General features: G+C 39.4%; 1 protein-coding gene across 1 annotated transcript; it reads left to right on the plus strand.

Moving 5' to 3' along the window:
* The first annotated feature begins 634 nt into the window (after positions 1–634).
* LOC121238172 lies at positions 635–1501 on the plus strand. Its single transcript, XM_041135013.1, has 2 exons — positions 635–793; positions 887–1501. Exons 1-2 carry the CDS (start codon positions 635–637, stop codon positions 1499–1501), a joined length of 774 nt encoding a protein of 257 aa, XP_040990947.1.
* Positions 1502–25189: the final 23688 nt, after the last annotated feature.

The raw sequence follows: 25189 nt of genomic DNA on the forward strand, positions 1-25189 counted from the left end.
AGAATGGTGGCAATTTGTAACGCCCCGGTCCTGCAAGGATCGAAGAGTTACTCCCTGTAACTCTTCGATCCATGCGGGACCTGGGCATTACAGTTGGTATCAGAGCCAGGTTTGAGGTTCTTCAGACTATAACATATGACGTTTTAGATATTGTGGGTTTAGGATGTAACTTCATATTTGAGTGTAGAAATTCTAGGACTAAGAGATGATGAAATTTGTATTTAAGGTTTTAGAATCTGATAGGCTTTTGAGAATATGTTCTAGGAAATTTGAGGTATTAAAGTTTGTAAATTTCAGGGACCAATCTTCATGACGTTTAAGGTTTTAGATCCACTAGGCTTTTTGATGGAATGTAGAAATGATTTTGATAAGATTTAAGGTTTAGATTTTATAGGTGAAAATAAGCTGGATTAAAAGCCAGGTTTGAAGTTCTGTAGATTCTGATATATGAAGTCTTGAAATTATGGACTTTGGGAAATAATTTTTTTGAATTGAGGTTTAGAATTCTACGGACTTCAAGAAATAGATTATCGATTCGTGATTTATAGATTAATTGGTAGTTATATTTTTCGCGCAATTATTACTTATTATGTTTCTTCCTTTGAAACGTTTAACCAAGGATGAGTCTTCCAGGATGGCTACTCGACGTCATGTTCAAAATCTTGGGGGCTTGAATGCAGGAAATGAAGAGGACAGATGCACCATAGAGCAAGTCAATCAGATGCACCCTCCCACTTTTGATGGTCGTGGTGACCCGACCTTAGCTGAGGATTGGATCCAAGACATTGAGGAGGTACTCTGAGTCTTGAACTGCACTGACAAATAGAAAGTATTGTACTCCGCCTTCAAGCTAACCAGTGAGGCTAAATGATGGTGGATATCAGAGAGAACCATCAAGGAAGCTGATGGGAGGGGAGTGGTTAGTTGGCCCCACTTCAAGCAGATTTTCTTTGACCGTTTCTTCCCAAAATCGATTAGGGATGCTAGGGCCAAGGACTTTGCCGACTTAGTGCAGGGTACTATGACGGTGCACCAGTATGCGGCCAGATATATTGAACTATCACGCTTTGCCTTTTATCTGATACCCGATGAGGAGAAGAAGACCCGAAAATTTGAGGAGGGACTAAATAACCAGATTTATGAGCGAGTGGTGGTCCTTCAGATCCATAACTTCTCAGAATTAGTAGATAAGGCCACAATAGTCAAGCGAGGCCTCAAGAGAAGTGTTGAACTTCAGGAGCAGAGGAAGGGATCGACTCCATTGGGATTTCCCTCGAACGAGAATCAAGGACCATGGAAGAGGATGAAGTTAGTGACCAACCCAGGCCAGAGACAGGTGCAGGACAATCAACGGAATAACTCCTGTAAGTCATGCAACGTAGTATACTTTGGGGATTGCAGAAGGAGAACTAGACAGTGTTTTCGATGTAGGAAGCATAGCCACCTTGTCAGAGATTGCCCAAAGCAACCAGATGGGAGCATGAACCCCAACCCGCCTTAAAGGACTGATTTCACGGCACGAGGCAGGAATCAACACAACACAGTGTAGGCCTTAATTCAACTCAATACAGAGTGCGCAGCGGAATCGCGATTAGCCCATTGGAGGTAGCAGCAGTTAGCTAAGCAAATTTCGAGGACGAAATTTTTTTTAAGGGGGGGAGGATGTAATACCCCATATTTTTAGTGTATTTATTTTTAGTGAAAGATTATTTTAATTAATTTTAAATATTTTTTTTCTTGTTTTAAAATTTATCGGATTTCTCATTGGATTGATTTTATAATTAAATAGTTATGAAATTTACTTTGATGTGCTTTCTTGATATTAATTAGTGTTTACATTTAAATTACTCTTTGCTTTAATGAATAATTTTATTGTTGGACTTTAATTATTATTAATGTTTTTTTATTTTTTTTATTTGTTTTATTTTCTTTTTTTTCAACTTTTTCCCCCCACGCACATCTTTCTCTTTTCAAACTTTAGGGTTTTCTTATCACCCATATAAATATACATTTTGCATCTTATACCTTTGAAAATTGCCCTTTATCGTCGCTGCAACCAACCTCCAGAACCATCCAGCCCCTCCTAGTTCGACCCCAAGGTCCATCTCTACTAAAAACTGACGCCCATCCCTCCACTGTAAACGACCATCATCAAGGCTCAAAACCTCACCGTGCGCCACCACCTCCTTCACAGCCTCACCACCCAATCAACTACAAACCGAGCACACCTCCTCCTTTTCACAACCCAGCCGTGGAGGGTGCACCCTTGCAGAAATCATAAGTCAAGTCACCGTGTGATAGCCCCATCGCCCAGACCGTTGGCAAACTGTGAACCCCACGTAGCCCCGCCGCTACCTCTTGCGTTACGACCCCCTTAGCACCGTCCCTCCACCACCACCTTTGCACCCTTCTCAGCCATCGTGGTACAACTCCCATTGCCCAGCCACCCTACCTCCTCCACGGTCAAACAAACACCGAAGAAACCTCTATTTTAGTCCCCGAAAATAGAGCAAATTTCTTTTTTGCTTGCCACTATTCGACGCAAACTAGTCGAGCGCCGCCGCCGCCAACCTCTTCCACGTCATCGCCACCGCACAGAAAGTGTCGTTGGGCGTTGCACTCCATCCAAGTTCGTCGCTCTCCTCTTGGTAAGCTACCCCTGAACTAAACTCTCCTCTCCGTCCCTCTTCGTCTCTCTCTCTCTCTCTCTCTCTTTCTCTCTCTTTCTCTCACTCATCTCTCTCCCTCTCTCTCAATCTCAGTGCTCTGCCGCCGCGTGGACCACCTTTGACGTCTCCCAGCACTGTCGTTGCGTCTCTCGTTCTCTTCTCGGTGAGTATCTCACGCCCCTGCCTCGCCGACTTGCACCATAAACACATTCAATGTTTTCTCAAGAATCTACGCAAAGTTAGTTTTTGAATATGAAATTACTATACTACCCTTATTATTGGGTGGTTTCAATTTGGTATTATGTTTATATTAAATCTGTTTTTACATGGTCTTTGTGGGAAGTATAAGAAATTTTTTACAGAAAATAAATAGGATGTTTATTTTGTACTATTGGCAGCAAATTATTTTTATAGCGTGTAATTTTATTTTGAACATTTAAATTATGATTAAAGCTATTTTTTTATTTATTATTTAATAAAATTTTTACTAGTACTTATCTTAAATGTTGATTGATATCAAGGAAATTTAGAGAATGAAGATATTTAAAGGTTATGGAATTTTTAGGTATTGAAGAATTAAAATAGATATACAGTAAAAGCTTAGGCTTAAATGGTGTAAATATGTGATTGATTGGAAATTTATGGAACTACGTGATTATTTTACGGAATTATGTGATTTGAGCAAAATTTTGATAAGTTAAGAAGTTCAGGTAAGCGGGATTTCTATGCTAGACTTTGCATTAAATTAAAATGAACTGAGGTCCTTTTTGGAAAATGTGCATGTTTTATTATGAAAAGAAATTTGAAAACAACCTCAGATATTTGTTCTGCTTATGCATGAAAAATCTGTATAAGAATAAGGTATTTTTCTGGCATGACTGGTGTAGACATGAGCTTATTTTTGGCATTCTGTTATTGAACTGAGAAAAATGAGTGAATATGAAAATTTGATAAATTTTGCATGTGACGTGAAGATGTTCTAAATCTGTTTTGGAAAATGTGAAATGATTTGAATATCAATACTCTGTTTTGATATGATGTGGCATCTGAAAAACCTTTGGCATGACTTTCTGATTGTGTTCTGACTTTGATTCTGATTCTTATTCTGATATGGTGATTCTGATTCTGTTTTGCTCTGATATGTGGCCCTGTCACGGGATACATTAGTGACCTCTGGCCATGTCACGGGAGATAATAGTGGTTTTCTATTTTGAGTGCAATCGCTTTGTTAACATGGTGATTTATGTTCTGCTTGGCTTTCAGCAGGATGCACAACCCTACCACGGGGGTTAAATATGGTCTCTGTTATGATATGATGCTCTGATATGATATAGTAAGATGAAGATGTTAAGTCATGTTGTGCCAAAGGAGTCTTTGAATATGAAAAGTTGGTTTCTGAATATAAAATGTTTGAAAAGTTGCTCTAATTTTCTGATAATATGCATTTTTGAGATTTGCATATTGATACTAAAATGTTTTGTTTCTGCACTCTAAACTCTGTGAAAATGCTCATGTTTACACACTAGTATATGTCCTCTGCTTACTGAGTTGTTAATAACTCACCCCTTATCTCCATATATTTTTCAGATGATTTTGAATAGTTCAGCTAAGGATCAGGATTAAGGAGCATCAGTGAGATGATTATTTAAGCATAGTAGATTACTCATAGAAGATTTCTGAGAATCGGCGGATTTTATTAAGAGATTTTTTGTAGTGTTCTGATGACTTTATATTTTTGAAGTCTGTAAATCTATTGAGGAATTGTGAGTTTTAAGTTACAGGGAGTAACTCTTCGATCCTAGCGGGACCAGTGCGTTACACAATTAGTTGGTGAGAAAATGTGAGAAAGTGTGAGAGCTAGAGAGAAAAGTAATGGTGGCCGAAATTCCTTAAAATAAAAGTTGAGAACTTGAGCAAAAGACCTCCATAATTTTTTACTATGCCCTTATATAGAGCTTTTCCCTCCTTGAAAAATCCAAGAATCATTGCATGCTTGAACTTGGCAAAAGACTCTTCCTCTTCCATTTGATGGGTTTAATTTGGAAATCAAAGGTTGCTTCTTACAAGTGGCATGTGGCTCCTCAAAACTGAAACCCTCTCTTAGCCCACCTTCCAATTTTGCCTTTCCTCACTTGTGTAAGTACAATGCACTTGGTGGCTCAAAGGTTAAAACACAGAAAGCTAATCTTCCTTAGAATTCTACTCATGTGCGTGGTTGCCATGTGGCAAGTGGAGTGTGTGTTCCTTGTGTTGGCCGAAACCCTAGCTCTTCTCAAGGTTATCTTTGACCTTCCCAAGGTGTCCCTTTAGTTTCCCCATGCTATTGCCATCGCCCCCTCTCTCTCTTGCTCTTCTAAAATTCTTCTAGAACATGCCTTTCTCTCTTCCCAGGTAAGATCTTCTTGGAACTCCAAAGGTCTCTCTTCATGCTTGACAAGTGTCAACTACAGAATGGGGCCTTGCATGTGGGCGTGTAAGCCCTAATCCAATGACCTCATCCTTGTTTCTTCCACTCACTTCTTCTATAACCTTATGCATGTTGGACAAGTGTCACACTTGCTGTTTTCCTAAGTTCCAAATGATGAGTTTCTAGAAAAACAAAAATGCTCCTCTTATGCCATGTGGCATCTCTACCATCCTTAGAAATCAACTTTGGGCTTCCAAAATCCTAATTCCATCCTAGTTGGCTGAAATCCACATGGGCCTTTGTGAGCTCTTCCCTCTTCTTTCTCTTATGGGCTCTTTAAGCCTAGAACTCCAAGGTCCAAAATAGAACATACCTCAAGCATTCCTTTAACACCTAGCACTTATCCAATAACTAAAACAGTATCAAATAAAAATATGAACAGGGACTTGGCAAAGTCCAAGTTGTCACATCCTCCCCCCCTTAAAAATAGATTTTGTCCTCGAAATCTACACCATAATTACTAATGACATAATCAAAAGAACATTGATTCTTACCTCAAGCACTAGTTGCTATATAATCTTTAGACGATGATGGGGGTGGTACGTCGCTTTCCTCCTCTGTTGTCAAATCTTGCGAAAAGTAAAGTATCGCATTCAGATCATAGTCAAAATACATGTTCACCTACATCTCATTCAATTTATGCTCTATCTTGAGTTCAATGTCTTCGATAGGTTGACCCTCTTCACAAAAATGAATACCGTTTGTAGATGTGTCCGAGGTCTCAAAGGGCGTATATCTTTTGGCGTAGTTTTTCAGCAGCGCGACTAGGCTTTACTTCTTGATTAAGTTAGAGCAAACGTATTCTATTGACGTCCTTCCATACTAACGGATCGTGCAGGGATTGTCACTCTTCATACCATAATGCTTGGTGTAAAAAATATTCCCTCGAAAATCCGCATCCATCACATGAGTGCGATGATGCTCAAACTTTTCCATCTGTCGCCAGTGAGCAGCCATCATTCAATCTCTTCTTTCACGCTAGTTCCTATGACTACATTCTCGTCTTTCTCTAATTTGTGTTGCTAAGGACACAGACATACGTGGGGTTTTTCTAGTTCGTGCCATATCCTGGTACGGTGCATACAACATCACTATGAGATCAATCAAAACAAACAAGAATTTATATATGACAAACCAAAGTACAATGAGTCATACACAAATTTATGACAAAAACCCAAATCTAAGATACAAACAAATGAGGGTAGTTAGTCCTCATCACATCCACTATTTCCCTTCGACCTGTAGATCTAGCCGATATGCCACTGCGCCAACTCTTTCTATGATTTCATATGGTCCTACCTAACGGGGTCTCAATTTTCCTTTCTAGCCAAATCGTACAACTCCCTTCATAGGTGAGATCCTAACTTAAACCCAATCACCTACAACGAATTCCAGAGTTCTTCATCTTTTATCGGCGTAACTTTTCTGTTGACTTTGGGCCACTTTCATCCTTTCTTGGATCAATGCTACTTGATTCCACACCTCTTGCAAATATTCAGGACCTAAAATCCTCCTTTCTCCAACTTCATCCCAATACAGAGGGATCTACACTTTCTTCCGTACAGCGCTTCGCAAGGCACCATCTATATCGTGGCTTGAAAGCTATTGTTGTAAGCAAACTGTATCAACGGCAAATGGCTTTTCCAATAGCCACTTAGTTCCACCACACATGCATGCAACATATCTTCCAATGTCTAAATTGTATGTTTAGTCTGTCTGCAGATGATATTCACTACTAAACCACAAATTCGTGCCTAACATCTTTTGCAAACTCTGCCAGAATCGTGAAGTGAATTGCATGTCTCGATTTGATACTATGGACTTAGGTACTCCATGCAATCGAACAACTTTTTTTACATAAATCTGAGAAAGCTTATCTATAGAGTCTGTATTAGCTATGGGTAGAAAATGCGTGCTCTTCGAAAGCCTGTCGATTATAACCCAAATCGAATTCTTCCCTAAAGACACCTGCTACAACATTAGCTTTTCTAGGGTGATACTTAATCTTACACTGAAAATCACTTATTGTCTCAACCCATCTTGTTTGTCTCATATTCAAATTCTTTTTACTGAACAAGTACTTGAGGCTCTTGTGATCCATAAACACCTCGCATTTTTCTCCATACAAGTAGCGTCTCCAGATCTTTAATGCGAAAACTACTGCGGCTAATTCTAGGTCATGAGTAGGATAATTATGCTCATGATTCTTGAGCTACTGCAAAGTATAAGTGTGTACTCATCCTTCTTGCATCAAAAAACATCCTAATCTCATCTTAGAAGCATCGTTATACACCACATATGGCTTATGAGGTTCGTGTAAAGCCAAAACTGGTATTGTGGTCAACCTTCTCTTAAGTTCCTGAAAACTCTTCCCACACTCTTCACTCCACAAATACTTGTCATTCTTCTTAGTTAATGTTGTTAAAGGACCAAGGAGTTTAGAAAATCCTTCAGCGAATCTTCAGTAGTAAGCTTCCAAACCAAGGAAACTACGTATCTCATGGGCATTAGTCAGTCTCTGCCATTCTATCACTGCCTCTACCTTAGATGGGTCTACGCAACTCCTTTGCTAGAGACGATATGTTATGATATTTCATATCATATCATAACATAGCATTTCATGGCATAACATATCATGTCGTATCGTATCATGACATATCATATCCAAAATGACCAGAAACTCCTTCCCAATGCCAAGTGGTGCCTCCTTCTTATCCAATGGGTCAACTTGGGCCTTCCAAGGCCAAAATCCTTAAGGGTCGAATCTCATGGGCCTATTCTTCTATTTCCCTCTTGTGAGCTCTCTAACTCTACATTCTAAGATAGAAATTCAACAAAATTAGAAAGTGGCCTAAAGAATTCTTCCAACATTTAGCCAAAAATCCAATAAATAAATAAATAGATAAATAATATCCACAAGAATTAAGAATGGAAACTTAGCAAAAATCTGGGGTGCTACACAAGTCCTCTGGAAAGACATGTAGACTCAATGACCATTGAGATATCCTCCAACTTAGGCCCATCACTCTGAATTGCAACTACAATTCCATAAATCCCACGCAACCCTTCTCCAACTTAGAAGCCTGGAGTGTTATAACTAACACTAAGGGAGAGCATCTACATACTTCCCTAAAATGGAATTCTCGTCCTCTTGGTGGCCTAAAAACTAGTGTTTATTCCTGTTACAATCCAAGCATGCAAAATACTGAGCCAAGCAATTCATGCAAAACAATTACATCAAATTATATCATATCAAAGACCACCAAATCTGTAGGAAGGCATCATCTTGCATCCCCACCACATAGTCCTTACTAATTGACTGACACACTCCATGTTCTCCAAAAGGTGTAGCAACAAACAAACATACAATCAAGTGCTTAGAAGCTCTATCACACTTACAAGCATACTCAGGTGAGATAAAAGAGTGGGTAGCACTCAAATCAAACAACACCAAAGCCATACTAGAAAAAATGGGCGAGTACCTGTAACCACATTAGTGGATGCATCAGCATCGTCTTGATTTATTGCAAAATTTCAGTAGGGGACAAATCCTTCTTATGACCACTGGTAATGGCCTGAGTAGTAGCATTGCAGAGTCTAGAGTAGTCTCATGGAATGTGATCAGTTTCAAAAAGTTGGTGGTCACCTGCCCCATTTTGTTATGCTCATTGCCCATGAAGGACCTTTTGAAGAGACCGCGTGTCTACTTCTGCTATAAGTTGTGGTTGGGGTTTCATTTGGTTACTATACACAATACTTTCCCCCATGCCGTCTTCCAAACCATAGTGAACCTAGTGAGCAATTCAAAAAAATCACAAATGCTTACACAACAAATGAAATCACTTTGCATGGGTTGTAATACCCTAACAATCTAATATGTGAGTAGAATAACTTAAGCTAAATCAAATATCTCACATAGAATTTATAAGAAAATTGCTTGGTAAGAAAGAATAAGTAGTCTTATCAAAGGATGCTGAAAATAAAATTTACACCACCTTTTATTATCTAGTCATTAGATCCAAGACCTAGTTGCAACTAGAAAACCCTAGATCCAAACACAAAACAATAATCAAACCCACATGTTCCCTCACGTACATAGCACATCATCTCCAACCTGGGGTTGCTGCTCTATATATTTCCCTCATGCCTTTCCATTTTTCCCACTACCATGCACTGCCAGAGAAGGTTAAGGAAGCCACCCTAAAGTTGCGCATTCACCCTTTCTACATTGCTGAACCAAGTGGAAAGCCACGCCATACACATCTCCTCTTCCCAACCCTTCTCACAACTAGCAGCATTGTTTCCAACCTCCACCCACGTCACACTGTGAACATTGCACCAATGCATAAGCCACTTGAGACCACCAACCAACCACTATAGCACTGAAGTTAGAAGCCACTAATGTACCAACATGCCTCTCCGTCATCGAGACACATCAAAATTGTAAGCCCTGTGCCGAGATACCTCATGTTGTAACACCCTCCCACATCAAACCAAATCGACTAGTTGCCTAGCCCTTGTCACCAATATCCACCATGAATAGCCCTCCACGACCAGTGAAACCACAGTAAATCCCCTCCAACAATCATCACATGTGCAGCCGCAGATGACTGCCCCACGCCAAAATATTTTCCCTTTGATCCAATCATAAAGCCAACCAAACCGTTGCACCATCGCTGCCATCCCCACATACGCTATCCGTGAACCTTCTACTGCCGCACTCTGTTGAAGCCTCACATTGTATGCCTCAGTCCTACAACTACCCTACATGTTGGTAACCACCGCACTGAAACAGTCCAATGCCTCACCGAGAGGTCCTCTCTCTCTCCCCCTACGTGAAACTCTCTCTCCCTCTCTAGATATCTCTTGCTAACATAGACTTAGACAATAAGCTTATATACGGTGATTGTAGTTCACGAGTTAAAGGTGGTTTGATTGTAGCTATATGGGTCATTCAAGTTTCCATGAATTAATTAGGGTTTATGCTAATTATGATAAAATCGAGAGAAAATCAATATTTCGATGAGGAAATATGTTAGGATTTAATCTTGTAATCATTTGAAGAAATTATGTGGATATTCATGATTTGGGGGGCGATGATATTTTAGGGTTGTGGTGATTTTAGGCTTTATGAGGTCTAGTTATTTAAGTATTTCAGGTCATTAATTACAAAGTACGTGCTTAATTAGAGATTTAGGTACAACTAGAAATTTATGTAAGTTTATGTACCTATTTTATAGGTGACGATTGATATGCGCTTGACATTGTTGTGAGAAAATTTGAAGAATGTTAAATTGTTCAAGTGGTGCTCCTATACTAGACTTTGCCTAAAACTAATGGAGGTTGATTTTGTGAAAAACCTACATATTTTGTTTGGTTATTTTCAGCACAAGTCTCTATATCTAACTTTAAAATCTGATATTTTATTGTCACTGGTGTAGACATGATTAGTTTTTGTACACTATTTCTGTAATGCATAAAATGTGAATAGGAAATCTGAAAATTTTATCTGATTTATATGATATTATATGTTCTGAACACACTTCTTTGCATTGTATCTGAAAACCCTGAAATAAGATTATGTTTTGCTTTGGTTACAAGCCCTACCAAGGGTTATAATAGAGGCATCTAATGTCTGCCCTCGTCGAGGGTGTAAAATTGTGGCCTCCGATATCTAACCTTGCCACAAGTGTAAAATTGTGGCATCTAATGTTCGACCTTGATACGAGTGTAAAATTATGGCCTTTGATTTTTGAGTGCAATCACTTTAATGACATAGTGATATATGTTCTGCTTGGCTATCTGTAGAATGCACAACCCTACTACGGGGTAAATATGGCCTCTGATTTCTGAGTGCACTCTCTATGTTGACAAGGTGACTTATGATCTGGTTGGCTTTCCATAGAACACACTACCCCGCCACGGGGGTAAACATGGCCTTTGTTTTGAGTGCATCACTTTGGTGACAAAAGATTCATTTATGTTCTGCTTGGCTAATCGCAGACATGCACAACCCTGCCATGAGGTAAACATGGACTCTATTTCTTTTTCTAATGTTATTTGGTATGTTTGTGACTAAGTTCTTTTCTATATATTATTATATTAAATGCTTATGAAAATATCACAACTACTTTTTAGGATAGATTAATTTTGCATTTTGCACTTCTCATGTTTACACACTAGTGTATGTACTCTGCTTATTGAGTCAGTGGACTCACCCTTGGGTACGAGGCGTGATAAGGACTAGGCCTGCAACTCGACGGTGACTAGGCCTGCAACCCGACCAAACCGTGCTTGATTTGGGGCCGACCCGACCCGAATCTACATGCATGCTAACATAGAAGAATCCGACCCGACTACCCGTTTGATATCGACCAATCTCCAGAAATGTCTTTTGAAACCCCATGGGTTTCTTCTCCAATTGCTGTAAATTCTCTTAAAGCCTCCAAATCGCAATTTCAAGAAACCCTCTCTCAATCAATCTCCTCTTCCTCTTCTCTTCATATCTCTCTCAATCGCAAGGACGAGCTCCAGGCCTCCTCATCCGAGGTGTCCCTACACTCCCTCAGAATCACCTCAGGTGACCTTTTCTACTTCACCTTCGACCCCACCGGCTTCTCCTCTTCTCCAATCCAAACCCAGGCCCGAGATTCCGTACAAAAATCTCAAGCCTATACATGGGTTTCTTCTCCAATTGCTGTAAATTCTCTCAAAGCCTCCAAATCGTTCTCTGCGCAGCCTACTCCGAACTACTAGGGTTTCGAAAGCGAGGGTGAGAAGGAACTTAGACACGGAATCACCATGAGGGCCAAGGTAAGATTTGATTGTAGGGCCAAGGAACTACTAGGGTTTCCAAATCGTTTTTTAATTTTCCTAATCTTGTACTGGGGTTTGCTCTTTGCTTTCACAGTGGAAGAAGAAGCGCATGAGGAGGTTGAAGAGGAAGCACCAAAAGATGAGGTAGAGATCCAAGTAGTTCTTTGCCAATAAATCGATGTTGTTTTGTGTCTAATTGGTTTTTGATTAGAGAGTCATAGTGTTTTCCATTTCTACGTTTGGATTTAATACCTGGAAGGTTGGAGTTTTGTGCTGTTGAATGAGTTTTTCCCTTTCACTCTTCGTCGGATCTGTCCGAGTCTACAGCGCATCAAAGAAAATAGGGCCCAACAAAATTACGCCTCCGACCTCGCGAGCTTGGCTTACTGTCAACCCTATCGCGTAGCCGCAGTGCAGGCAAGGCACGGACTTCGCCGGCGACAATGACTTAGGTGATGGCAGTATGGTTTGAGATTTGGGGATGGATGGCATAAGGTCTGTGATTGTCGGATCAAAACCGACAGTTAGTGGGTTTGACCTGCAAGTTCGTTCAACCCGCTTTTTATCGGACGGGTCGGGTCGGGTCGGTTCGTATGGACGGATCGGGTCAGAGCCTTTTCTGCACAGCCCTAATAAGGACGTATCCCTATTCTTCACTAATATTTAGGGGTCAAGTTGCCTCGAAGTAGACTTGAGGGGGAGACAAGGGTTGCTAAGCCCACTATCCTCCTAAGGTAGACTCAAAGGAAGAACGGGCTGGGCTACAAGTTCCCTCGATGCAAACTTGAAGGGGGATTGGGGTTGTTGAGCTTAGATAGTCCGAAGAAAAACTCAGTAGAGGATCTGGCAAGGTTGTAATCTTCCTGAGGTAAACTCGAGGTGGGACTAGGGTTGTTGAGGTTGACATCGTCTCAAGGTAGAATTGAGGGAGGATTGGGCTGGCTGTGAGTCATCCCAAGGCAAACTCAAGTGAGGACTAGGCTGGGCCACAAGTCATCCCAAGACAGCCTCGAGGGAGGATCGTGCTGAGACAGGTAATCATGCTTGGAGTGGCACCTTCTTGAATCAAACATTTGCCAGCATAAATTAAGCAAAGCACAAGTGTATGCAGCTTGATCTTCCAAGTGTTATTCGCTATCTTCTAGTGTCCCAATACTTTGGTAGCATCTTTCCTAGGTTGACTAGTCAGCTCTTAGCCTTCATCTTGACAATCCATCCATGTGTTTCCTGTACCTTAGCAAATAATTGAAACCTATAGGATTATAAGCAAACACAACTTGTTCTTCAAACTTACCAAACATCCAACCAGTCTAGCCTATTGTGGATAAGTGATTTTTTAAGGATGTGGGCTTCATGCCTACCAATTGCTCTTTCCTTCATGTGCCTGATGATATAGGATGGGGCCTCCTCCCTATCAAATCACTCTATTGCCTTGGAAATGAGGACTTCATGTGGGCTAGCATCATGCTTACCTTAATCTTGCCGTGAACCCATGCTCCTCATGGCTGCCCACCCTTCTTGTCAAGTAAAATGGTCTAACTTTCTTTGTGATTAGTGTGGTGCCCCTGGCGGAACCTCAGGGGTGAGTATAAAGCTCACCCCAAGATCTTCCTCAGTTTGGGGATAGGAAGCCTGCTGGTATATCATTGGGGGATGTGCATCGAGCTTTTCTTCGATGGGGTTTAAGGATTCCTGCCAATGGAATCTCGAGGGAGAGCACGACGCTCACCTTTAGTTGCTCTTAGTTTTGGCCAAGGTAGCTCACCTGTATAGCCTCGGGAGCATCAATCTTGCCAGAGCTTCTCTTTTATGGGGGAAAAAATTCCCTCTGGAAAAAGCTCAAGGGCGAGCACAATGTTCGCCCAAGTTGTTCCTCAATTTTGGGTGTGGTAGCCTGATGTATGACCTCGGGAGAGGAGGGGGGGACCATCAAGCTCACCCTAAGCTTCTATTCATTGAGGGGTGAGGTTGTTAAATATCTTAGTATGAACATTAATAATTGGATCTTTGAATTTCTATGATCCACAATAATAAAAACAACAACAATTAAAAGACATACCTTTCTTCATCTGTTTGATGAAGAATTTGATCTGACTTTGAGAGAAGAATCACCCTATCAACCTAGCCTCACAAGTGTCTCCCATTGGCTAGAGGCACTCTAATGTTGTAGGTAAGAACCCTTAACCCCTAAGCACTATTTATAGACTTCTAACCATCAAGAAATCTAAGGACTTTGTGTCCCACTATGATTAGAAATAGGGTTGTTCTTATCCCATTATAACTCATTTATTAACTGATAAGTTTTGTGCTCTTTCAAACTCTATCAAGATGGGTGTGAGAGACATAGAGTTTAAATAAAACCCTTACATTCTCCCACTTAGCTCATATGCCCATAAAATAATATTTTCCGTTCATGGGATTATTACAGGAAATTAACCACACTGCGCAAATTCATTTCCTAAAACATTTCACAGCTCAAAATATTACATATAACAATGTGGGTGGAAAACTTATAGTACTCCTAAGAATTGTGGGCTCCCTATTAGTTTCCGCAACACATTGCCGACCCTTGACTGGGTGTGAGTACATCTAACTCAATATGATATGATAGTTCGCAATTCACCTTCACCATATTTACAATGTGTTTCACCCACTTACATTAGGTGTTGCTACTTCACTCCAGAATCCTTTAGGAAGAACCCATTCAAAGTTTGTTGATTATACTTCATCAATTCAAGGGCTACCACTCCAATTTGAATCTTTCGCGTTGGTTAGGATGGCTGGCCTTCGAACATAACTAATGAGCCATGTAGTCACGGTGGTTGTACAGAATCGAGAAGTAGTATTTTGTAACAAGGTAGTTAAGGAATGTCCTTTAGAGGTAGAGGGCGTTATTTTGGAGGCTGATCTAATCATATTCGAAATGCAAGGAGTCAATGTCATATTGGGAATGGATTGATCGTTTACACATTTTTGAGAATATAGATTGTCGTTCAAGGACGGTAACCTTTCAGGTACGAGGAGTGTAGGTTAGGATCTTTAGAGGAAGTAAATTATGCCCTATACTAGAAGTTATTACCTCACTTCAGGCTAAGAAAGAGTTGATAAGAGTGGCTGAGGATTACCAAGTATACCTAGCCTCAAGGAAAGGGATGCGTAAGGAAGTGGAGGACATAACAGTAGTAAGAGAGTTACAGAAGTTTTTGAGGAATTGCCAGAAATGCCCCCACCTAGGGAGATTGAGTTTGCAATTGATTTAGAATTAGTAATTGTTCCAATCCATAGAGCACCCTATATGATAGCCCCAACGGAGTTAAAGGAACTAAAGTGTAATACCCCCTAGGCACAAGGTCCAAGCCTAGACCCAAGCCCAGGACCACGAGGAGTCTAGTAGGGGAATAGTCAAAATGACATCGTTTCGGTAAGGTTTCTTCTCTCTTTCTCTCCCTTCCATCCTAACGATTTTCCCCCTTTCCCCTAGATTTTCTCCCCATTTTCCTCTTCCCCAATCCCACCTTCTGCACATATTTCAAACGGTTCCTCACCCCCTAAGTCTCCCTTTACAAATTCTTTCTCTCTCTCACTCTCTCTATTTCATGCATCAGTTCGGGATCTTGGTGCTACACGCCGCCATTTCTTGCTTCTTGAGTCCTTGCTGCCAACAATTCCACAGTCAAGGGTTGTCACCGGTCGACTCTACTCACATTGGTAATGCTCTCTCTCCCTCTCCCCCTCCTTGCTCGAGATGTAAAAGAAATTATTTTATGGCTAAACATAGAGTGCCAACCCCACAATCAGTGGGTCCATTGTTGACTCCTCTGTCTACGATTTGCATCTCCAACACTGGTGAGCCCTTCAATTTCTTACTTTGAGTTTTGTGTCCCTCTGTCGTTTTTGTCTCTCATTCTTTCTCACTTGCTCTAAATTCCAAATTCGTCCTCTCAGTTGGTACTGCCATCGTGACCTGTGGAAGGTGGTATTGCACAATCTTTGTTCTAAGTGCTTCAAGTAATGCCCTTGTCCAATATTAGCCATTGTCGTACATTACCCAGTTTTTAAATTTAAATTTAACGTCACTACCTTATATCACAGGACGTCTCCAATGCCCTAGACAGTGTTGTTTCACTATTTAATTCCACGGGGTCATTACACTTGATGTACGTTATTGTTTGGGATTGTTGTGGTTGTTTGGTTAGTTTGAAATGATGTTGACTATTTGTGGATTGATATGTAGCTTTTCAGGGTTGGTTTTATGGTTGTTTGGGTGGGAGGATGTATGTTGGGACTAGTTGTGTTGGATGTGTTGTGAGTTGTGTGGATGCTTGGGGTTGACATGTAGGTTGTTTCGGGTTTATATGTTGGCTTGTAAGGTTGTCTAGGAGTTGACTTGTTGCTATTTGATTTTTGGACATGTCGGTTTGACATATCGAGACAAATGTAAATTGGGTTCTGGTGGGGTAGCAAGGGGTACGAATTTTGAACATGTAGTTTGTATAGTTGACGTGCGTATTGTGAACGGTGATGTAAATTTGAGAAGAATGGGCTAAACTATTGTGTATTGCTCATTGAGGGTTTTGTCATGTATTTAAGAACTGATCTATTATGATGGAATTGTTCTTACTTGAGCTATGGATTTTCATTAATAAAAGTTAGACTTGTTCTTATTTGGGATTAGTTAGCAGAGTTAGTTGTGGCAAGTGTTTGGTTTTTTGTTTTTTTTTTTTTTTTTAGAATAAGCAACTAACATTATAGAACTTAGAGGATCCACTGCATTATGCAGCATAATTACAAGCTCGTATTACAATAAATGGTGGGTCTTTCCCACTATGAAAGCTTAACAAAGAAGGTGGAATGAAATTCAGTGGAGTATTTTGAAAATTATTTTTGGAGGCTGCCCACTGCACAATGGAATGCGCGCATCGATTTGCATCTCAATGTATTTTCCGAAATTTCCAGCTTTATAGTGCTTGGAGAGAAATCTTTATGTCTTGAATAATGGGTTGCACTATCTAGTTGGGAATGTAGTTCAGATCTTTGACTGCTTTTAAGGTATTGAGAGAGTTCCCTGCAATTACAAGTCTATCAATGTTGGCATCGTTGGCTTTTAGAACTCCCAAGAGCATTGCTTCAGCTTCCCCTTAATTTAGATTCTTGCTTATCATATGTTTTGTAAGCACGAAACGGATGGATCCAGTTGATGTACAACATATCAAGTGAGAAGGCAGTGGTCCATAGGGAAGATTCTCAAGGTTTAATGGTATTAATTTGTATATTACCCCAAGCATCATGGTGTTCTTTGAAAGTTTTCAATATGGATGATACAAAAACAATTAAATCGGGGAAAAAAGCTTCATGAACAATTTAATTTCTAAGGAACCAAATATTATCCATAGTCACAATTGCAAAAATCTGGAAATGATGCTCTACCTCTTTAGGAATACCAATCAACCTGGATGGATCAAGAATGCATTTAATCCAAACACTAGTGTCATTGTTAGCACAAAAGCAGATATTCAGGGGCCAAGGTGAGTGGTGACAAAGAATCCGAGTAAAGCTGCAGTTAAATAAGAGATGAGACTGAGTTTCCTCACCTGTGTTGCAGACTAGGCAAACTATATCTTCACTATCCAAAGGAACCAAATTCTTAATGAGAATACGAGTTGGAATGATATTATGGAGAGTTTTCTAGCAAAGGAATTTCAATCTATCCTATATTTTGATCCTCCATAACTTTTTCCACTTAGTAACTACAATGTTGTTATTATCCATACGATTCTTGGTCTGAGATAATCTTATTGCCACATAGGCAGACTTTACGTTAAAAGCACCATAATTATGATGGATCCAAATAGGTTTATCAGGAAGATTACGAAAATGGTGTTGTGCAAGAGGAATCCTTTCAATCTCATTCATTGTGTCTTGATGGAAAAGGGCTTGGAGAAGAATGGTGTTCCAACACCTTGGCTCCTCCATCATTAATTCAAAGACATGAAGTAAAGGGTCTTGAGGAGTACTAATGTCCTTTGGGATAGGTGAGAAATTTGGATTGTTAGGAACCCAAGGGTCAATCCAAGCTCTAGTATGAGTCCCATTATTAATCTGGTAGCAAAGACCATGCTTAAGGAAGTCTTTTTGCTTAAGGATACCCTTCCAAACCCAAGAGTCAGAAGATTTTTGAGTGGTGCTGAGAAAGGATGTGTTTCTTAGGTACTTCCCAGTGAGAACTCTTTTCCAAATGGCTTGGACTCCAATAAACTGCCATCCAATTTTCCGAAATAAGTCTAATGCCCAGGCCTCCCATGGATTTAGGCTGACATATGGATTTCCAAGATTTGAGGTTAAGATTGTGTGATTTATCTAACGAGAATCCCCACTAGAACATCATGAAGTTACAGTCAATGTTGTTGGCAATACCCTTAGGAATAGAAATGCTAGACATGAGATATGAAGGCATAGAGCTAGCAACCATCCTGATAAGGGTGGTACAACCAACCTGAGAAAGTGATTTCGCTTTCCACCTAGTCAGCTTTTAGGAGTTCTTTTGTTGAATATCTTGGAAATGAATTTTTTCCAAAGCATTGAAAGACAAGGGAAGGCCTAAGTAATTAATACTAGGGGTGGCATTCTTCAGGTCGAAAACTTCCTTCACCTCCAATTTTTGTCTAGGTTGAGTATGAAGGCATAGATTTTAATACAGTCAATGTTGCTAACAATACCCTTGGGAATAGAAATGCTAGACATGAGATATGAAGGCATAGAGCTAGCAACTGTCCTGATAAGGGTGGTACAACCAACCTGAGAAAGTAATTTTGCTTTCCACCCATTCAGCTTTTAGGAGTTCTTTTGCTTCTTGTAAATGAATTTTTTTTCTAAGCATTGAAAGACAAGGGATGGCCTAAGTAATTAATACTAGGAGTGCCATTCTTCAGGTTGAAAACTTCCTTCACCTCCAATTTTTGTCGAGGTTGAGTATTATCACTAAACTTGAGGAAAGCTTTAGATATGTTTCATGAACATTTGTGGAAGTATCAATTGTCATTTATTGATGTGTTGCATGAACGTTTGTGGAAGTATCATTTGTCATTCATTGATGTGTTGCATGAACATTTGTAGAAGTATCATTTGTCATTGATTAACATGTTGCATGAACATTTGTGGAAGTATTGCTTGCCATTTATTGAGTTTGCATATAACTAGAGTGATCATTTTGGGGTAACAAAAGCTTTAGGTGTGTTTCGCAAACATTTGTGGAAGTATCATTTGCCATTCATTGAATTGTTACATGGATGTTTGCAGGAGTATTATTTGCCCTTATTAGAGTGTGCATATGAGAAAACCTTGCATTATACTATTTCTTATTCTCTGTTTGACATTGTTTATGGTTTTAATCCACTTACTCTTTTAGGTTTGAAGCTTTTGCTTTTTTATGACAGGAATAGCTTGGTTGAACCTTTTCAAATATTAGAGAAAATTAAAGAAAATGCATATAAAGTGGATCTTCCAGGTAAGTATCATGTTTCTGCTATTTTTCATATTACTAACTGTAATGCCCCGTTCCCGGAGGTCAGGAGAGTTGGCTCTTAACACTTAACATCAAACATTAATAACACAACTATAAGATCCAAAAAACTCCATTAAATATTAATCCATTTAATCAACCCAAAAATCTATATTCCTTTATGGGAACAACCATGAAATTCTCAATAACATAAATTAAAACCTTCCAAAACTTGAAAATATCATTAACTCATCAAATCATAATAACCAAAAATAAAACAGTTTTCTAACTACTACTCTCAAGTAAGCACTTGTACCCTCGGGCACTTATTCCATTACGGACATCACACCTTGTTAAAACTTCCTACTCTTGATCCCCAGCTGAACCATCAAAATTATTTGAAAAATAATTGGAGATAAGGGGTGAGTTATCAACAACTCAGTAAGCAGAGGACATATACTAGTGTGTAAACATGAGCATTTACAGAAATCAGAATGCAGAACAAAACATTTTCATTTTCAGAGTGCGGAAGCAAAACATGTTATCAAAATATCAGAGTGAAGATTTAGAAATAATTTCATTCAAAAATATCCTTTTTGGCATAGCATAAATGATCATCATCATCATCTGAACATCATATCAGAACAGAAGCCATGTATAACTCCCGTGGTAGGGTTGTGCAATCTGCGGATAACCAAGCAGAACATAAATCACTCTGTCACCAAGGTATGCACTCAAAACAGAGACCACTACTATAACCCGTGGCAGGGCCATATCTACTATTATAGCCCGTGGTTGGGCCGTATCTACTATTATTACCTGTGGTTGGGCCGTATCCACTATTGTAACCCGTGGTTGCGCCGTATCCACTATTATTACCCGTGGTTGGGCCGTATCCACTATTATTACCCGTGGTAGGCTCGTACTGAACAGAACGGAAACAGAATCAAATTCAGAATCAAAGAGTCATGCCAAAGGTTTTCAGAGATCACATCTTATCCAAACAGAGTACTAAACAAAATCATATTATCTTCGTAATCAAATCAAATCCAAAGCATATTTACAATATTTATGCACAAATTTTTATATTCGCTCTTTTTGCATAAATCAGAAATAAAATGTCAAAAATAATCTCATGTCTACACCAGTCATGATAGAAAATACTTTCTTCTTAAACAGAATCTCATGAATAATGCAGAACAAATAACTGAGGTAGTTCAAATTTCTTTTCATAACCAAATATGTATATTTTTCAAAAAGTAAACTCCAGCTCATTATATTTTAATGCAAAGTCTAGCATAGGAACCCCGCTTACCTGGACTTCTTAACTTTTTCGAAATTTTTCTCAAAAATATCGAACAATAATTAATCGTTACCTATAAAATAATCACAGAATTCTCGTAAATTTTCAATTAATTTCATATTTCGATATTCAATCCTACACTTCTTAAATAGCCTATTAAATTCCTCAAAACCTAAAATTCAAATAATCACTTTCTAAAATCGTCACTGTTGATTTAATAACTATGATTAAAACATTTAAAAGTTTGATCTATTTATTATTGAAAGCAAACTATAAAGTTTAATACTATATAATATAATTATCCCAAAATATTTTAAAATAAACCATAACTATTTTTCAAATAGACTAAACCATATCTAAAGTGTAAAAATAACATTACACCAATATTGTTTCCTCTAAAAATAATATGCTACCATCGGTACAATTTGAAAACCATATTTATTTTCTGTAAAATTTCTTCTACCTTCCGCATAAACCATGTAAAAACAGATTTAAATAAAACAAAATTTCAAATTGAAACCATCTAATAATAAGGGCAAAATTGTAATTCCATATCTAAATAATATGTAGTAAAGGGTATTAATGTAATTTCTCCTTCTTTGAAAACCAACCACACGGCAAAAACTGTGTAAAACACAAAACGTGCATGGCAGGGCACACCAAGAAGGAAACAAGAGACGCAACAGCAGTGCTGGACGGATGCGAAGGATGTGCTGGCGGCTGGGTGGCTGAGTACAGTGAGCTAGAGCACTGAGAAAGAGACCCTCTGATGAGAGGTAGAGAAACACAGTGAGAGGGAACAAAACGAGAGGAAAAAAAATACGTGAGAGGCAGGAAGTATTTTCGACATGGCTTGCCGAGCTGATGATGAACGTACGACTGATCAGGGCAGACGAAGAGTGTTTGGATGACGGTTTGAGGTTTGGCTGGGTGGTTTTCCGTCGTCTAACGAGATTGAAAAACTGAGGGAATGGGCGATTTTCTTACTCTGTTTTGGGGTGATGGAAACAGAGTGTGATGGCGGTTTGCGTCTTCCTCCGAGCAGAGGAGATCTCGCTCGAGGCAGTGGCTGGCGGCAAGGATCCTCTTGCGTTACAATGATCTGCTGGCTACGACTTCGAGTGGCAGGGCAGTGGCGTGAGGCTTCTTTGCGTAGAGGGTGACTCGTGATGATGATCTCAAACTGCTAGCCGCGCATGGAGGAGTTCTCCGAAGTGGGTTATCTTTCGGTGCTGGTGGTTTGCGGTGGAGGTTTTAAGGTGGCAAAGTCGACGAGCATAAAGCCGAGAACGCGGAGAGGCAGTGAACGAAAGGGAGTGAAGCGTGGGTTACGTGGATTACGTATGGGGGCAGTGAACGTGACAGAGCAGGCCAATGTGTGCGTATAAAAATGATGCGAAAACCCTAGAGATAAGAGAGACATGTTTGTAGATCAATGTTGAGTCGTGTGTGTGCATGCATGCCGTGGACGAAAGGAACACTTAACGGTGAAAAAAAAGTATAGACGGAAAGAGAAAAAAAATAAAAATAAATAAACATGCAGGAAAAATTTAACGTTTGAAAAAAAAATCAAATAATAATAAAATGAACTAAATAACTAAATAACAAATCAATAAATAAATAAAAAATATTGAGCTTGATTGGGTCCGGGTGTTACACTAACATTTTTCCCTTTGATCCAGGTGGAGATTTGAGGTCGAATCCTTTTGAGGAGAGGGGGAATGATGGGAACCAAAATGGGCCTAGACTTAAAGATCTTATGGAAGTTCTAGATAAGCCAATTACAAGGTCAACAGCCAAGAAGATCAAAGAGGCAATGCAAGGATTGATAAAATTCACTTGGGGCGAGTTTAGCAAGTGCCCAACATTCAAGATGGACTTGAAGGATGAAGATCCAGTTTTGATTCATTTGATAAGCTATGGAAGAGGGCAACGACAAAACTTAAAGCCTTTAGGCTCTTGATGGGTTTCAACTTGTTTAATTCATTTAAATGACTTATTTTATTAGTTTAGAATTATTGATTTAATTATGAGAAGGACTTAAGGGGGTCTTTTCAAGGTCATGTTGGAAAATTTATTATTTTGTTGAAGTAGGGCTTTAAGAAGTACTGTAACGAACTAGGGTTTCAAAAGTACTGTAGCGTCGTACTGTAGGCGCGACACTATTCACTCAGGGGTATTTTTGAAAGTTGGGGCTTTATTTTGGCTAAGGTTTTAATTAGGTTTTAGTTTAAATACTATTTGTTGCCTCATTTTAAGAAGTTTATGAAATTTGATGAATTTATTAATTGTGAGTTGAGTTTTACTCCTCTTGTTCTTGATTGAACTTTTGAACTTATCAAAGGTAAATCACAACCTTTGTGGCATTCTTCCTTGTAATCTGGGTTCTTGAGGCGGGTTCTTCAATAGATCTAGATTTTAATATAATCTAGGTTCTTGAAACGAGTTCTCTTCGGATCTTGATTCTCTATCCATTGACTTAATTTTGACTTTCTTGGGTGAGTTTTCAAATTGAGTGTGGATTCAAGGGATTCCATTCATGCAGGTTCATATCATTTGTGATAGAGGAAAACCGTGGTACATTCATGGACTCTGAGGACCAAAAACTCAAAGTCAAAAAACAGCCGAAACAAAGACCAAAATCTACAACCAAAGATAAAAACCAACGTGATACAGCACTTCGGTAGAGCACCTGCAAAAAAGGTTAGGATGCATAAATTCCTAAAAACATAAGCTAAACCAAAACGAAAACCATCAACACGCTAACACCCGCCATTTCTACAAGAAACTTTGCATCTAATCATGGGAAGACCCCATTTATCGATTCTCAGTAAGCCTCGCAGCTATGATGGCACCTCTGTCATGTGATCCCATTCCGAATCACCTCCCCTTACTCCCCTCCTCGCTAACCAATCTGCAGGCGCATTCCCTTCCCCATATATATGAGATACAGTGAAATTTAACTCAGGAAGCATGGCTTGAAGCTCCTCCCAATAATCCTTTAAATACCATATGCCATGTTGCAACCAATAAAGGAGCATCTTGGAATCAATCCCTATATCTACCGCACGGAAATTTCTTTGTTTACATTGTTTAACACCTTCCAACAGAGCCCTTAGCTCAGCACGTGAGCTAGAGCCATAACCTATATTCACCGAGAAAGCAAAAATTAGAGCACCATGCATATCACGAACCACCTCTCCTACTCCCGAAGGTCCTAGGTTTCCGAGGCTACTTCCGTCCGTATTTAGTTTAACTAGATCACCTGTAGGCTTTTTCCATGCTACAAGTTGAATTTGGTTTGTTTGAATTGGGATGGGAGGAATCATAAGACTGTGTAAAATGTATCTGTCAATTTGAGAATTTCTATGGACCTGAGAAAAATCATGAGAAATTACGCCAATCCAGTGTATGATAGAATGCCACATAGCTTGTACCGAAACCAATCTACCTTCCATACGTGCTAGGCACCTGCGTTCGCAAAGTTTCCAAATTATAATTGAAGGTAGTAATCCTAAAATAATCCCCATCTGAGATGAATTTGACACACGTCTAAACCAACTAAGAGTTGTTTCACCCCATGATCTACCAATCGGCAGACTAAGTAATGAACCAAAGTTTTTCCATATTGCCGCAACAACATCCCCAGTGAATAATACATGGTTCTGATCTTCATATTGACCTTGTCAACAACAATCACATTTCGAAGTTAACGGAATTCCAACTCTTCTAAATCTGTCATCCATAGCCAAAGCTCCATGAAATTCCTTCCACATTAATACTGAGACTTTTTTTGGCAGTAATTTGTTCCAAATCCGTTTGTGTCCCTCCACAATTGCACCTCCCTCCAAAATTGCACCTCGAAGCCGAATACATTCCCAAGCAGATTTCGTTGTAAACTCCACACTCTCAGATTTAGTACATACTAACACATTTGTTCCTTCCTTACATTTACTAAGCACATTTAAAATATTATCCACAGTTTCTATTCTCACCATTCTATCTATTAAATTCATATTCCATCCATTATTGATATGACAATCCTTCACTTATAATAGCAGTTGCTCCTCCATCAAAAAATTATCAGCAAAGATCCCCTAATCCAACCACTTATCATACAAAAAGAACACCTGCCCCTCATTTATTTTCCATTTGGAGTTATTCAAAACAGTAGGAATACAATTCGCTATCATTTGTCAAAATCGAGACCCCTTTTGATGGCTTGACAATATCAAAGGCCTATCCCCAATATATTTGGATCAGAAAAAATTCACCTAGAGAGAATCCTCATGCATCAGTTTCCATGCAAATTTTAAATGTAATGCTCTATGCATATCCTCCAAGTTTCTAATTCCCAAACCCCCTTCTGCAGTAGGATGACAGATTTGATTCCAAGCATCCCATTTTTGCTTACCTCTTCCTTCACTTTCTCCCCC

The sequence above is a fragment of the Juglans microcarpa x Juglans regia genome, chromosome 7D, assembly GCF_004785595.1.
Source record: "Juglans microcarpa x Juglans regia isolate MS1-56 chromosome 7D, Jm3101_v1.0, whole genome shotgun sequence".
NCBI lineage: Eukaryota > Viridiplantae > Streptophyta > Magnoliopsida > Fagales > Juglandaceae > Juglans > Juglans microcarpa x Juglans regia.